The sequence below is a fragment of the Diabrotica undecimpunctata genome, chromosome 9, assembly GCF_040954645.1.
Source record: "Diabrotica undecimpunctata isolate CICGRU chromosome 9, icDiaUnde3, whole genome shotgun sequence".
Taxonomy (NCBI): domain Eukaryota; kingdom Metazoa; phylum Arthropoda; class Insecta; order Coleoptera; family Chrysomelidae; genus Diabrotica; species Diabrotica undecimpunctata.
This window is the reverse complement of record NC_092811.1, coordinates 40,978,455-40,995,080: the sequence shown is the minus strand read 5'-3', so window position 1 is coordinate 40,995,080 and position 16,626 is coordinate 40,978,455. Positions and strand designations below refer to the sequence as shown.

The window sequence follows — 16,626 nt, the reverse complement described above, 5'->3', positions numbered from 1 at the left end:
GGGGATATGTCGGCTACTGGATAAGTTTTATATGATATTATAGAACTTCTATATCTTCTGTTGACGATAATATTAATCTATTTGATTTCTGACTATGTTCTTGTTGTCAGCTGGTGGTCTTATGTGTATAATCTATGTTAAGGAAGTTTAAACCAGGTATTTGCAATTATGAGTTCCTTATTGATATAGAAATTTACCAGCCGATTGCCACTTTTTTTTAGAAAAAAAGTAAATTTTACGGCGAATTTCAAATGGACTCAATTTTTCCGAGATTTCCCATGTTTCCCGACCAGTGAAAACTATGTAGTTATTCATATTTCGACGAGCTACCCCAGATTAAAAAAAAAAGACTTCTAGCTGCAATGGAAGCCGAGATAATGTAAATTTTTTCTACGTGTTTCAATTTGAAGGAAAAATGGAGCTGAAGTTCCCTCCACTTTCCTATGTCGATCTTTCGAAAGTACCTTCGTTTCGAAGGGCTGTAAGTTTCGAAAAATTTGATGAATTTTATAGCTATAAGTTTCAGTATAGAGTTAAGATTTTCATTCAAAATTTGTGCAAATTTTACTTCTTAATTAATTACTATTTAAATGGGAATAAGCCACAATTAAAGGTTAAAGTACGTTTATTGACGTTTCAATTTTAAATAGTAAATTTACTAATGTTTGTATTTTGGGAACGATTTCCGAAGTGGAAATTGAAACGTCAATAAACGTACTTTAACCTTTAATTGTGGCTTATTCCCATTTAAATAGTAATTACTTTAAAATGCCACAAGAAAATAGCTTCAGAACAATATTTTACTTCTTAATGTTTATAAACAATGTGTATATGATTTTTTTAAAAATAGTCTTTAACTTCGTTTCTATTGGTCACAGAAGGTTTTTTTTAAATGTGAGTTTTTTTTTACCAGCTATCAAATGGTTGTACGTATAGGTCTGTAGCTTGAAAAATATAAAAGTTATTATTATTGTTTATAAGTAAAAAATGTACCCCTTTTTCAAACGTTTATTTTGTAAATAATTTCGATGAAAACGCAATATGAATTTAACTTCTGAGATAGTTTAAGTCTTAAAAAATCCTATAACATTTGCTAAATGTCTCTAGCATCATTAATAGAGCAAGTTCAATAGTTTAAATATTTATCCTCAGGGATAAATAAATTAAATAACTTTTAAATATTTAACTTATCGGGGAGAAATTTCGCACATATTTAAAAGGCGGTAATTCCTCGATGTTCAAATGCATTAATAACATTTTATTTTGTTAATTAAAAAATTAAGAAAATTTATAAATTAGTGCCAAAAATCTGCTTTTTTCCAAATATCTCCGTAAATTATTTATCAATTTTAATTTATAAAACGGGAAAATAAAAATATTCTTGATATAAAAAAATGATATAAATATTTTTTGTGTAAAATATAAGGGAAAAAACTAGACAAAAAATCGAATTGTGACCATAAATTATTGTTTAAAAAAAAGCAAGGTAAAAATACGAGTACTTTTTCATCTATTCGTTATCTAGTAACCCCCACCTATGTCTTAAAAGCTTCAAATATCTGCGAAAAATTTTGCCGTGAAATTGATGATTTTTGCATAACCAGACTGGGCTAAAGAGTTAGCATGTCTAAACTATTATACTGCACACTGGCCCAACTGTCACTTGGGCCACATTTCTATAACTAAATCATATGAAATGTTTACGTAGCATAACTGTACAACTCGCGTCATCTCTTGGTACACAGCAAAATGTTATAATATAGTATTTTTCATATAAAAATGCGTGTACGTCACAATCTATATAAAGTCACTTATATTTAAAATTTCCAGAACGTCAACCTTATGAGTTCAAATTTTCCTAACATAGCTAATAATACGAAACCCATATGGAACTGCTCGATCTTTCACAGGCGTCAACATGGTATAATAATCAGAAAAATGTAATCATCACTATATTGGGAATTTTAAAATTATATTAATTAAATAACCAAAAACATTTGTCATTATTAATAATATAAAATTTTATGAAATAACTCTTTAAGTCTAATATTCCACAAAATAATAAGTTTAATTAAATATATTAGACAATTGTACGCAACTGATACCGGAATACTTTTCGGTTCTGTTCAAAATTTTTTGACAGTTCAGCGTGTGGCAAAATTGTTTAAAGTGTTGCCGCTTTTTTAGAGTAAGAATTTTGTTTATGTTTTGATTTCTTACACAATTTGATCATAATATATTATATATTAATAAATTGTATTTATAAATACATATTAAATTTAGATTAATAGCTTTAAAAACTAATTATTGTTGTGTATTGTGATTGTGCTATGCCAAAACAACTAAATAGTCTGTAGAAAGCTTATAAGCTTTCATTTAAGATAGATTATTTTAAACAAGAAATAATGGCGGGACGTTTTTATTATTAAGCTCTAAAAGTGGTAAGTTTAAAATTTATAATATATAATTTTGTATTAAAATGTTTTCTTGTGTATTTTAGTGTGTTGCAGTAATCTTAAAACTAAGTGTATTTACTGTTAATATAATAGTTTGACAAATAGTTGGCATTTTAAAAATTCCTCACTTACTAACTACTATTCTGATTAATTACTATTTAAATGGGAATAAGCCACAATTAAAGGTTAAAATACGTTTATTGACGTTTTAATTTCCACTTAGGAAATCGTTCTCAAAATACTTTGATTATTATTTTGAGAACGATTTCCGAAGTGGAAATTGAAACCTCAATAAACGTATTTTAACCTTTAATTGTGGCTTATTCCCATTTAAATAGTAATTAATTTTAAATGCCACAAGAAAATAGCTTCAGAACAATACTATTCTGATGTTTTGGCAACGCTGTGGGGCTCTAATGTCGTAAATCTTTAATGACGTGCACGCATTTTTGTATAAAAAATACTGTAGATGAGCCACTTTGAAATGAAAGATATGATAAAATGCCACCTATTGTACTACCTCTCTGAATTATACAAAAAAATTAGTTGGCCACTCTGCTTCTGAGCAACTCAATTATAAATTATTGAAAATCCTTTTCTTAAAAACAGCTGTTGTACTAGCGTGTTCGTTACGTAAACCAACGGGCAAATGCCATTGGTGATAAAGCAAGCAGCGAGTTTTGCAAGTAAAAGTTCAAAGCAAAGAGCGAGTTTTGGATATAACTGTAATTTTCTCGGGAGCATAAAGAACAAGTTTTGGAAAATTCTGATTTTATCATTCGATTCCGATTTAAAATTGAAATAAATTTAACCCTTAACTAGCGTCGTGGTTTATTCTGCTATTAACTGCGTCCTGGGATCTACAGGACCCCATTTTTTTTGTTGAAATTATTAAAGACATAATTCATTATTTAGTTATAATTTTTAATTATTTAAGCTGAAATTAAACCATGTAAGCCCATTATCTATTTATTTTTCATTAATAATGACCAAAACTCTAAAAAAATGTAACATAACATATTTTTTAAGGTTTTCTGACAGCAGACTCTAATTTCTTCCAAAAGAAATATAAAAAATAAAATCACTATTTGTTTCTAGATTTTTTCGGTAATATGAAGAACACAGAATTAACGTTTACAAACTCTCTAATTAAAATATATTATTATCAACAAAACTGTGAACTATTTGCGAGTAACATTTTTCTAAATGCAATCCTTGCAAACATAATGCTCTGCAGTCTCCGTACATAGGTCGGGAACATTAGGTGGACGACATTTTTGTCATTCTTTCGAACCACATCTTTTCGTTTCTGGTTCTGACTATTTAATTCTTCCCTCTCTGCTTCAGGTAAAGCTTTCATTAGTATTCTACTGATTCCCATGCGAAGCTCCCTAGGAAATCGAAAATTGTACAGTCTTATATTGAGATGTGGTTCTGCAAGTTACCCTGCAAGAATTTTGTTAAAGACTTCTTTCTCTATGGCTTGGTTGTTTTTTTAACATGAATGTAAAATGTGTAGAATAGTAGAATTAGTAGAATATGTGGTATATTTTTAATCTAGTGCATCCACACCGCCTTTTGTTTGATTATAGAAGCAAATATTGTGAATTTATTAGACTCTCTGTCCTCACATTCGGTATGGTGCATTGATGATATTAAGACAAATGCCTTGCCTTTTTTTGAACGTAGGAAATTACAGTGTAGTCATTTGTAAAACCATAAATGGAAGATCCTTCAGCTCTGCTCCGACTTGCAAGGAACTGCATAGGTATTTCCTTTTTTTCGCTTGAGCGCGTCAACATAGGTTATTCCTTGTTTTTTATTGCATCTATGACTTCTATAGATGAAAAACAATTGTGTGCTGTGACATTTCGGTGTGAATTAGCAATTGGATGACACAATGTAACATTGCTTTTGTTGGTTTCATGAAACAAGTCTCCTCATTTGTTAGGGAAAAATTATCATTATACTTACCAAAGTAAATATACAGCCATTATAGAAATAGTGTGAACTTGCTTGTGTTGAAGCCATAATTTTCAGTCCATATCTCCGAGGTTTATTAGGTATGTAAACTAATGAGGGGTCTAGATTTAAAACCAGACATTTTAGATCCTGTTATAAATTTTAAAATATACGATAAGGCGTAAACTAAAGAAAAAGTAATGAAAATTGGAAATGTTTATTTCTGCATCCAAACTACTTGATTTTATGTCCCTAATTATCCATTATTTTAAATTAACCCATTAGCGCCCACCGTTACTATATGGTAACGTAAAACACATGATTTTTAAAAATTCTGCGGTACGCCCATGGAACTAGTCAGCGACATATTTTGAAAACTATCGTTTCTAGGAATACTTCAGGCACCCATAAAACGTAACGAATTTGTATTTTAGTCTTCTCTCAACCGTCGAGAGATAATCATATGACAGTGTGGTTTGAGTTTATAGAAAAAGATGGACGTCCGTTTTGCGTAAGTAATTTTTGACAGTCTTCTAGTAACTATATTTGCATATTTAAAAAAAACTAAGTTTATTATACTCCAACTTATTATAAATTGTTGTATTTTATCAACAATTAAATGTAGCGAATTTGGTAGGAATAGTCAAAGTACGCCGTTACCATATGGTTGCGGTGGGCGCTTACGGAGTCATAATTTAATTTTTTTTTCAGTCGTGGATTTTCGTTAGCAGAAGCGCTAGATATGGTTTACGGTGACGAAAAATTAGCTGAGCAAGTCGATAATATTTTTATAACACCGCCAGATGTAAATGGTGCTGATACAGACGAGGATTCTGCGAATGAAGATGAAGGTGGATTCATAAATAACCTAACAGGTGCTTAGTTATACAAATAATGATATACGTACATATTATAATTGTTTATTTTTACAGGTAGGCAGCTACGAGCGCAAGCAGAAATACAACTTTCTAGCAACGAAAGGATCGATATTGACAATAAAGAAGTGCAGACAGATGTAAGTATAACCAGTAATTTTTTAATTTACTTAGGTTTAAAATTTATTTCTATTACAGTTACAAGCAGTAGTGGAGACACCCAAAAGAGAAACTAGAGCATCGTTTCAACTATGGCAAAATGAAAGAAAAGATGTATTAATGAAAAACTGTGCTTGGGTTCAAGGAGACTTACAGTCTGCAAGTTTTTCGTTTCCAGAAGAAGATAATTCTATGTATGAAAATCTATCATGTCTTGATATGTTCAGTATATTTTTTGATGATGAGACAGTAAACTACTTAGCGGAAGAATCCCAACGATATGCACAATTTGTAAACCAAACTGACCCATGCATTACATCTGGAGAAATACGTTGTTTTATAGGTATTCTCCTGCTATCGGGGTACAATCCATTACCATCGAAGAGAATGTATTGGGATACTCATGATGATGTAAAGAACACTTTAGTTTCTAATTCAATGAGACGAAATAGATTTCTGCAAATTCAAAGGTTTTTGCATTTCGCAGATAATACAAAGCCTAATATTAGTGACAAAGCATGGAAAATTCGACCATTGATTGACAGAGTAAAAACAAAATGTCTTGAAAATTTTGTTCCAACAAAAAATCTATCATATGACGAGTCTATGATAAAGTATTATGGCCGCCATCAATGTAAACAATTTATACGAAATAAACCAATCCGCTTTGGTTATAAAATGTGGTCGCTAAATACTTCTACTGGATATCTGGTAAACTTTGACCTATACTAAGGAAGAAATCCACGTTCAAATGAACAATACGATAAACTTTTTGGCAAGTGTTCATCCCCTTTGGTGCGAATGCTTGAAGAGATAAATCACTCAGATTTACACTACAATTTACACGTTGACAACCTATTTTCACGATTAAATTTATTTAGTTACCTACGATTTTTGGGGTACGGCACAATTGGAACAATTAGAGAAAACAGAATTCCATCTAGCTGTCCCTTGGAAAAAAAGAAGGAGTTTTCTAAAAGAAATCGTGGCTATTCACAACATACAATAGAAAAAAATAGCGGTATCTTACTGGTGCGATGGAAAGATAACTCTGTTGTCACAATGGCATCTACGAGTTGTGGTGGTTCAGCATTGGGCACGGTAAAAAGATTTTCTCATGAAGAAAAACGCCATATTCAAGTAAGTCGGCCTCACTGTATTGCTGAATACAATAAAAATATGGGGGGTACCGACTTGATGGATCAAGGTGTTTCAACCTACCGAGTAGCAATTCGCAGTAAAAAATGGTACTGGCCAATTGTAACATGGTTGTTGGATGTTGCAGTACATAATTCATGGCATTTATATAAAAAAAATAAAAAAGATATATCCTTGCTATCGTTTAGGAGAGAATTGGCCCAAGTTCTTCTCGCAAGATATGGAAGTCCTCCCTTATATACAGGAAGACCTACTCTACATAGACAGAACTTGCCAGATCTTCGTTTTGATCGCATCGATCATTTCGTTACACCAAGCAGTAGAAGGCGATGTGCTGGTGAAGGATGTACAACATCTGGACGAACAATGTGCCAAAAATGCAACGTTGGTTTGTGTGTTAATTGTTTTATAGGATACCACACCAGACGATAAAAATATTCTCAAATAAATATTTAAAAAAAAATTAAAAATTTTTATTTCAACGATCCTAAAAATTCCTTAAGCGCCCAGCGTTACCATATGGTAACACCATGTAATTTTTTTAAAAAAAGACATGAAACCGAAAAACTTATTTTTTTGGATTAAATTATTAACATTTTCATCTAATTAACCCTAAAAGTAAAGATTTTCAAAAAAAAAAACTTGAACGCTAATGGGTTAATATACTCGTATTACACACGAAAACTAAGAACAAATTCCGTATGTTCACAGATTGGATCATTAAAATCCTGCGTATGTCGTTCTATGTCGTATGAAGTTTTGCTTCTTTGGCCTTTACACCTGCAGATAAAACTACAGGATTTATACCAGTCAATACTTTACCTTTTTTGGTTACTGATAATGCAGTTCCACTGTCAGATTTGTAGAACATCTGTCCTTGAACAAGAATTCTATGTCCTCGCAAACTTTTCTCTTGTAATATTGTAATTCTTGACGATTTGCTGATTTGGAAATGCCAACTTAGGAGCCCTTTCAATAACTTCATTTTTTCTGTTTTCCAATCCATTACTTCAAATTCTGGATATTTAGTTACGGTTGTATATTTAGAAAATATATCATAATATTCTAGGGGTATTATATAATTATTGTCGTTTTTCTTCGTACCGCTTTTTCAATAACGCCAAAACTCGATCAGCAGGTAAAAAAGTTAAATTTGATTAATATTAATAGAAGCACCATCAGCAAGCGATGTTCAACACATAAATACAAGTGTCGAATTTTTGTTTTGTCCCCCACATCCGTCAGATATTTGATGGAATGTATCTATTTCAGAGGGAAAATCTATAATGTTTTAGCCTGTGATATATTGCTGAAGCAATTTCGCAGGAACCTTTTGGTTGATCAAACTCGGTCAATGTGTATGTAAACACATTGTCTTTGGTAAGTTTTGCTTTTACAGAGCCTTGTACTATTGTAAAATTATATACGTAGAGTTGTCTCGAATAGTAGGCTGCCTGATTGGGTATTTTTGGTAAGGGCTTATTTTTCTGACAGTCAAAACTAAAAGTGTAAACATTGGAACTTTCATGCTTTAGTATATCAAAGAAACTTTTAGCTCCATATTTATGCAGCCGAAACTCAGTCATTTTGATGACTTTTTCTTGTTAATTCTCGCAGCGTTTAACAGTTTCTCTCAAACAAAGACAGGTAGAGCAGACATTTGTAGCAGGTGAACCAAACCTAATATTATATTTTGTGTTAAATATATTACGGAAAAAAACAATCTCTTACTTTCAATTCGTTAGTGACTGATTCATTTTATATACGACAGAGTTTCATTATATTATTCTCTGGATCTAAGTACACTGTTACTCTTAAAGATGGTCTGCAATAGTGTGATTCGTTACATTTAAGAGATTTGATAAATTCCTGAATTTTGACGTGACAACGTCTTAAATTAGGTTGTGGCTCGGAGTCATTTAAGAAAAAGTGTAACGCCCGCTCACGTCTGTTACAGTGAGTCGCCGAACGAGAGAGAGGCCCGCCGGACCGGCGAATGCCTTGCGTCTCCCACTCAAACATGATCGGTCCGCTGCGCGCGGCACTAGAGAATTAGGCGCGTTGAATCGCTAAAGTTGAAAATCGTTGAAAGTATCGTCAGCTGTGTCTGTAGTGAAAATGTGGAGTGCTTAGATTCGTTATTTACAACAACTACAACAATAAAGGTAAATAATTGTACACTAATATTTCATTATCGTAAACTATAATTGATTGATTAATTGTTAGATTGACACAAAAGTTGAGAAACTGAGTTTATAGGTTATGTCATACTATTGACAAATGTTGATAGTGTTAAGTAAATTATTAGTTTAAATCACTCTGCAATCAATCGTAATTCAGTCGATTGAGAAGAAACAGCGCGTATTTCTAGTCAAACATTTAAAATAACAAATTATAACTTCTAACCTGTCAAAACAGGGCGACCAAACAAACGAACTAAACCGACCAATCACCACGCGCGGAGTTTCAAAGCAAGAATTTCAAATTCCAATTTTAGTAAATGTTTTAATTTTCAACTTTACCATTTACATTTACAAATTTTAATTAATTTCAAATTTATTTAGCAAAAATTTGAACCTTCGATCTGAATAAGTGTTTTGATTTTCAAATTGATTCTTTAAAATTAAAAATAATAAAATATATATAATCAGAAGTGAACGTCACATAACATTATCTGTACTTATTATTATTTAATATGTAGGCAAATACATGTGACCATACTTGGTAGACACAATTAGAAATAGTAATTTTTTATAACTGAAAAAAATAAATATATAAAATACTGGTAGCAAACAATAACTTCAATGATCGATATCTCCGCAACTAATTGATATATCGAAAAAATTTTCAAATAAATTTTGTAGAAAATAATAAGATCAATAATATAATATAAAATAAATAATATATAAAATAATATATAAAAATATAATATATAAAATATAAATAATATATAAAATAATAATATAATAATATATAATATATAAAATAATATATAAAAAAGACGTTGTCACGTAAAATCTTCGCCCGTAAAACCGACTTTACAGGCAACCGATTTTTTTTCTGTGGGAATTTTTTAAATGAGAAACTCTGTCACCGCCCCTTTGATCGGTCGGCATTGTCCCCAATTTGTGAAATTTTTTCATTACATCCAAAGCTCGGTGTTTGGAAATATCAAGTATACCTAAGAACGCCTTTCTACATACGGGTATTTTTTATTTGTTAACAGCAGTGTATATAAAATATTTTACACTCACTTCTCTAGCTTTTTTCTCCACCTGATACTTATGACGTGCTGGTCCACGCACTTCACAATGCTTTAAAATAAAAGCATCTTGAACATCTTTTTTTTTATTTCATAAAAATTTTTATGAAATCGCTGTATGTCCATCATTGAAAAATAGCAGCATTGAAATGATTTTATTTTGTGATTACACGATGGATACTGAGGCAAACTGCTTGCAGAATATCTACAACAATAAATTAACACTGGATTAATATAAACGCTAAGAAAAATAGTTATAAAAATAGTTACCAATGTTAGGTATATTAATATTTTTACTCATAATACTTGATCAAACATATACAATTTTAATTGTGAATGAAACAATTATAATTTTCATACATTTATAACGGCAAAAACTTTCGAGTCATATAAAACAAAGTTACAGATTTTTGAAGCACTTGGCAATGTGGTCTAATATTTTTGCTCATATTTATGTCAATCACCGAGTAAATGTGCTGTAAATGGTTGTAACCTAAATACATTTAATTGCCGCCAAATATTATTGGTTATGTTTACAATACTGTTTTATATTTTAAAAGTTTAAAATCTTACCTTGCAACTTTTTGTTTTGATCTTTTCCAAGAACTAGGACCGCGTTGTCTTTTCCTTGAATCGCTGGTTGAAACTTGGGAGCAGGTTGTTTCCATTTTTTTAATAAAAAAGCAAATCTGATTCCTATTGTTTAACTTGTTGAGTTCGCGTTTATAAGTTTCACACTATATTCTTATATTCAATAATACTAACAGTGTTGCCAAGCGATAGCTAATAGAAATGTCATGTTTTAAATCTCAAGCGTTGGAGGAAAAGTCCACTTTTGCATCTGAATCAATTCTTTAACACGAAATTACTACTAGGCAGTGTTTACTTTTGCTCTATATAAAATTGCTAATATATGGATCTTTAATCAGTAATTACAGGGGTGTATTTAACTAATTTTGACCAAAAAGTGGAAATGTCCGGTTTTGCATCTAGACCCCTCAAATAACCAAGACACTGCTGCAGTTCTATTATTAGTTTCACGTTCTTCTCGATCATCTGCATTATCAAACCTAAAACAAAATCAATAAAATATTTACACTAACTATTCAGTTAACAAACCTTAGACATGCGAGCAACACATATACTCTTTTCAAAGACATAATGGATCTGAATATGTCTCCTCCCGTTCCATCAGTTGCAAATATTTCTTGCAAGTCTTCATCGTTTGACTTGGAAACTGCAGATAATACAAGATAGCAAGACACGCAAATTCTTCCTTTGTTAGTTCTCTCAGTTATGTTTTATCAGAATTGCTAAATTTATCTTGAAATAACAAAACCTTTTCATTTGTCCGTAGAATTATTTCGTTTCTCATCATCACATTTTGCTGGTCCTTTCTACCCCGAAAGAATTTACCAGATTGATTTTTTTGGTTCTAATTATTAAATCTGGATTGGCCGGAACAGCAGACCACTTGTATCGATTTATGTATATATATATATATATATATATATATATATATATATATATATATAATCCTAAACCCATTTACCCTAAGGTGTCGAGTGTAATGTCTTTAGTTAGTTGCATATACAATTTTTCTCCATTGCTTCTTATTTTTTGCTTGGTTTCTTGCTTGTTCTTTGCTGATTCCTCGAGTCTCTAGGATTGAGGTTACATTATCATCCTATGTCTTCATTGGCCTGCCCCTTGGTCTCTTGGTTTGACTGCCTCATTTCTAATCCTGTCTAACCTGGTTATACCCATTATTCTTCTAAGAAACTTCATTTCTATGCTCTGTGTTTTCGATTTTAATTTATCGGTAAGCGTCCAACTTTCACTACCAAAAGTTAAGAAAGGCACAAGCACCGTTTTGTATATGGGATACTTCTTTTTTTGACAAAAACGTACTTTTAATTGCGTGGTAGATCCGAGCAGCACTTTCTATTCTGGAACTTATTTCAGTTTCTTCAGTTCCTCTGTTCTCTATTTGTACTCCCAAGTATTTGTAAGTATCGACTTGTTCAAGTGTATTTCCGTTAAGTGTTATCTTCGTTTGTTTTCTATTTTTTCCACATACCATTACTTTCGTCTTCTCATTATTGATCCTCAAATTTCGTTTAATTAGTGCAGCGTTCCATACTTGTAAATTTCGATTAAGTGCTTCTTCATTTATCCCAAATATCACTAGATCGTCTGCCTATGCACACTCTGAGATCCACACTGCATCTAGATTTCTATGTCCGGCATATAATTTCAATGTTTCTGCTCTAGTTTCTTTAATTATATCATCCAAGACAATGTTAAACAATATGGGGCCTAGGACTCCTCCTTGACGTAGACCCTCATTTACTATGAACTCTTCGGATTCCATATTATCGGTTCTGATTCTGTTCCTTGTATGTCTATATATACTCATAATGGCTTGCCTGAGTTTGATTTTGACACCTTTATTTTTTAAGCATATGTCAATCACTTTCCTTGGAGTACTATCAAATGCCTTCTCTAAGTCTATAAAGGCTTGGTATAACTCAGTGCTTGAGTTCCGTGCGTTTTGTATTAGTTTCTTGATAGTAAAAATGTAATCTTGGATACTTCTGCCGTTTCTAAATCCACTTTGTGATTGTTCCATTTTAGAACCAACTTCTTGTAAAAGACGTTTTTCTATATTCTCCCATATACTTTGGATGGGATGCTCAGTAGTGTTATTGTCGCCCATGTTTTTAAGCATTTCTGCTGTGATTTTATCAAATCCAGCCGCCTTACCTTTCTTAAGCTCTTGTATGATTTCTTTTGTTTCTGCTATAGTTATTTCATCTTGAATTTGGTCTTCTTGCACTACCTCTTCTGGTTCTTCCGTGATAATGTCTACATCGTTTTGGATATTCAGTAGATCCTCGAAATATTGCTTCCATCTATCTAGGATGTGGTCATTGTCATGCAGTAAGTGTCCTTCTTTATCCCTTATTTGTTTTGGGGTTTTTTGAGCCTTTTCGGTTCTTAAATTCTTCAGGGTTTTAAAGAATAACTTTTCGTTAGAGTGGTAGTCTTCTTCCATCTTATTTCCGAATTCTTCCCAACTTTTTCGTTTCGCTACTAGTACCATATCTTTGACTTTGATTCTTTTCAGTTTATATATTTGGTAGTTGTCTGCAGTTTCGTTCCTTAAATAATTTTTCCAAGCTATCTTCTTGGACTTCACTTCTGTTTTTATTTCATTGTTCTACACTTTGTTCTACAGTTTGTACACTTTTTGCTTCTATTATTTCTTGTTATTCGGCATGCTTGTTTTCCACCGTTTAGGAGTGCTTCTTTCAGTATTTGCCAACTTTGGTCTAAGTCACAGTCATGTTCAACGTGCTCTGTTAGGTAGTTTTTAACGTAGTTTTGAAACTTGTTTGCTGTCTCCTTGTCCGCTAGCTTATGTGACGTGATTACCTCTACAGTGGGTATATAATAAACTTTGCTTATTTTCTTGGTCTCTTTCGTTATTGATTCTTGTCGCACTCCCAAGCTGATCCTGGCTACAACTAGATAGTGGTCACTATATATTTCAGCTCCTCGTTTTACTCTTACGTCTTTAATGCTTTAAGTCTTTAATGTATCAATTTTTACCAAAATAAAACTTTTCATTTGTTGTTTCTGGCTCCTCTTTTTCTTCATCTATAGCCTGATTTTCGTGTGTTTTAGTATTGTCCACTTGATCTTTTATCTCAGAATCAGAGTTTTGGTCACTCCCTGGATAAAAATCTTTGTCATTGTAGTCCTCATAATTACTAAAATCGCTTTCTAATTTATTATACCACCGCCTTAAATTTTCATCAATATTATGCTCTATGAAATATATTATTTTAGACAAACCTGCCATTTCAGAAATAAAACATTATTAGAGTCGTGGTACCACACAGACCACAAATGTACTTTACCGCTGGCTATTCAGAACAATACTAAATCACAGTGAAGTTTTACATGGATTTAAAATGTACTGTGCTCCACCTGACCCTACAACGCTAGTTGACGGTTAACAAAAAAAAGATTTTGTCGACTAGTGAGTTGGAAATAATGCCCTGATATAGAATATGCATATGATTGTTTTACTAAAATTTACTACAGATCTACAATTTCGAAGTTATTGATGTTTATTTCTGTTGATAAATTGTCTTCTCATTTCATTTTTATTTAATTTTACTCTAACAATATATAAGGGTATATTGGGGGTGAAGACACCATTCTAATAATATATAATAATTTATTGATGGAAGCTGTAATTAAATCTAATATACCCCTCTAATGAATTGTCTCCACTCTGATAAATGCTGTCACCATTATAGAAGACATCTGATTCAATATCCTTATCAATGCCTCTACAATTCTTAGGGGATACTTATCCCTGCGAGCGGGGCAAGGCTTACTGGCTCCACTAGTCTGAACTGACTGGTTTCGCCCTCGCGGATTTACAAGAGGGTAGAGAAATCTTTTTGGAAAGGAAGGGGATTAAGGACTTCTCGGTCTCAGGTCCTGCAAAGAGTGAGAGGCTATGGGCTTACGTTAGAAGCCGGAGCACTGCATAGCGAAATGTGTATCTCTTCTAGTCTCGACCTGTAACGGCTAGGAATAACAAAACAATTTCGAATTTACAATGTATTAACTAGACTGTCGATCGGATAGCCAAGCGGGCTGGGCGGCTGGCTTCTCCTTCGCTTCAATGCGAGAGATGTCAGTTCAAATCCCCGGCTCGGTGAATAGCAAACAAAAAGGCTAACGCAGTAGTTTAAAATTCTAAAATGAATCTGCGGCTTAGTCTAGAATATGCTGGTATCTGATCGGCCTATGGTGGAGCAGTACGGCAAGAGATAAGGGCTTGCGGCTAGGTGATACTCCTCCATAGATCCCTACCGGAAGGGCGTGGAACGCCTAAATACCGGGTATATATATATATTAACTAGACTGTACATTACAAATATCAGTTATGACAAAAATTGTTCGCTCAGGCGCGAAGGGAGACGAGAAAAGACAAGCAAGGAATTAAAGATCAGACAATTTCCGTATTATTAGACATACCTGGGGTTAGTATATAGAGATCTTAGTTACCTCTGCGTATCTAGGCTCTAGCTAAGGAATACGCCTCCAGTCTACCGGGATTTGAGATTTCGTAACTTCGAATCTCCAGTTGCCGACACTTTATACGTCACACTACCCCGTCGAGTTAAATAACGCGTCCACTGTCTGCGTACCTTCCGATCTCCACACTATGGCGTGGAGCTGCTGCGTGACCACTTCCCACTAACGCCGCTCTCGCGTGGAGCCCTCAGGCGCCGCGCTACTACTGTCTGTTTGACCAACTTCTGTTTGTTTTTATGTATCGCCAACTCCACCTTAGATTCTTTATGTCACGTATTCCATGTGTTAAACTTGATCACGCTATGTAAAAACTTCTTACTCAGCTCAATTCTTCTCACTTGTTTAACAATTCTTACCTTGTATTAATTTCCAACAAGGTCTAAGTGTCGTAATTTTTTAAACATTCAGGCTTGTGTTAAACTGGGTCAATCGTTTTGTTTTTACTTTGGAATGTATACGTTAAACTGTGTCGAATTTATTCTTTATTAATTTGGAATATATAATAATTACTTAAATAATTATTACTCTTTACTAGGCTAATTACCTCTTAATTTTTCCTTCTTTATTTCCTTGCTGTTTACATTACATTACTTATATATTATTATTTTTTTATATATTATTACGCTATATTCTTTATTATATATTGCCTTAGACCGTCACTGTATGTGTTTTCATCGTATAAACGTATTACTGTATATCACTTCATCCTCCTATTTATTCCGTTTCTATTTTTATACCCCAAGGACCCGTAAAATACACATTGCACGAATCAATATATCCTAATGAATGTTCCTCTCACGTTCGTGGCCTACTTCATTACTAATGGAGATTCTACTGCTTCTTTCCGCACACTAATCCTCTGCTAACTTCGGTTCGCTCCTATCGTCCTGTTAATCCTCGTAATCCTAGACACGACGAAGAAGTTCGTCAAGTAGTTTTGGTCGTTTTACTTTAACTTTTAAAGATTTCTTACCCTGTTATCACAGGGTTTTCTAGATAGATAATATGTGCTATTTTATATTAATTTTAAACTTTTTAGAGATTATGGGCAAAACAAGAAATAATAATAAAAAACTTTATTTATTGTCCTTGAGAGCTGTTAAAAAACTTAATTATACAGAATGGTTATAGATTCAGTAACTAAATATGTATTTGCTTCAGATAAGAAATGGATGAATAATAGTACCTGGATACAAAAAAGGGAGTATATTTGACAATATATATATATATATATATATATATATATATGTGTATATATATATATATATATATATATATATATATATATATATATATATATATATATATATATTATATAAAGTGCACTCGTAAGTGAATGGGATGTTTTCGGTCAATTTGGAGTTAAAAAAGACAAGAGTTGTGCTACTTTATCTATTTATTGAAGACGTTTCGCCCACTGTTCAATGAGCATCATCAGTTCATCTAAAAGAGTGTTATTAGCGATACATCTAATATGAAAAACAATTAAGTAAATGATCTTACATACAGAAACACAGAACGCCGGAAGATTCCCAATTTAAGTAATTTTATATTAATTTTTTTAATTTAACTTTTGAAAACATTGATTGATTATAAAATCTATCAAAAAAATGTAATTGTCAATTTTGAAATG

The 16,626-nt window shown here is 32.3% G+C and overlaps 1 protein-coding gene across 1 annotated transcript; it reads right to left on the bottom strand.

Moving 5' to 3' along the window:
• Window positions 1–12,072: 12,072 nt before the first annotated feature.
• Window positions 12,073–12,978, bottom strand: LOC140450555 (uncharacterized). The gene has a single exon (XM_072544211.1). The coding sequence runs from the start codon at window positions 12,976–12,978 to the stop codon at window positions 12,073–12,075; it is 906 nt and encodes a 301-aa protein (XP_072400312.1).
• Between the last annotated feature and the right edge of the window lie 3,648 nt (window positions 12,979–16,626).

Bases quoted from the DNA above. Each gene is read 5' to 3' on its own strand.
- LOC140450555 (XM_072544211.1), bottom strand. From the start codon at position 12,978: ATGGTACTAGTAGCGAAACGAAAAAGTTGGGAAGAATTCGGAAATAAG.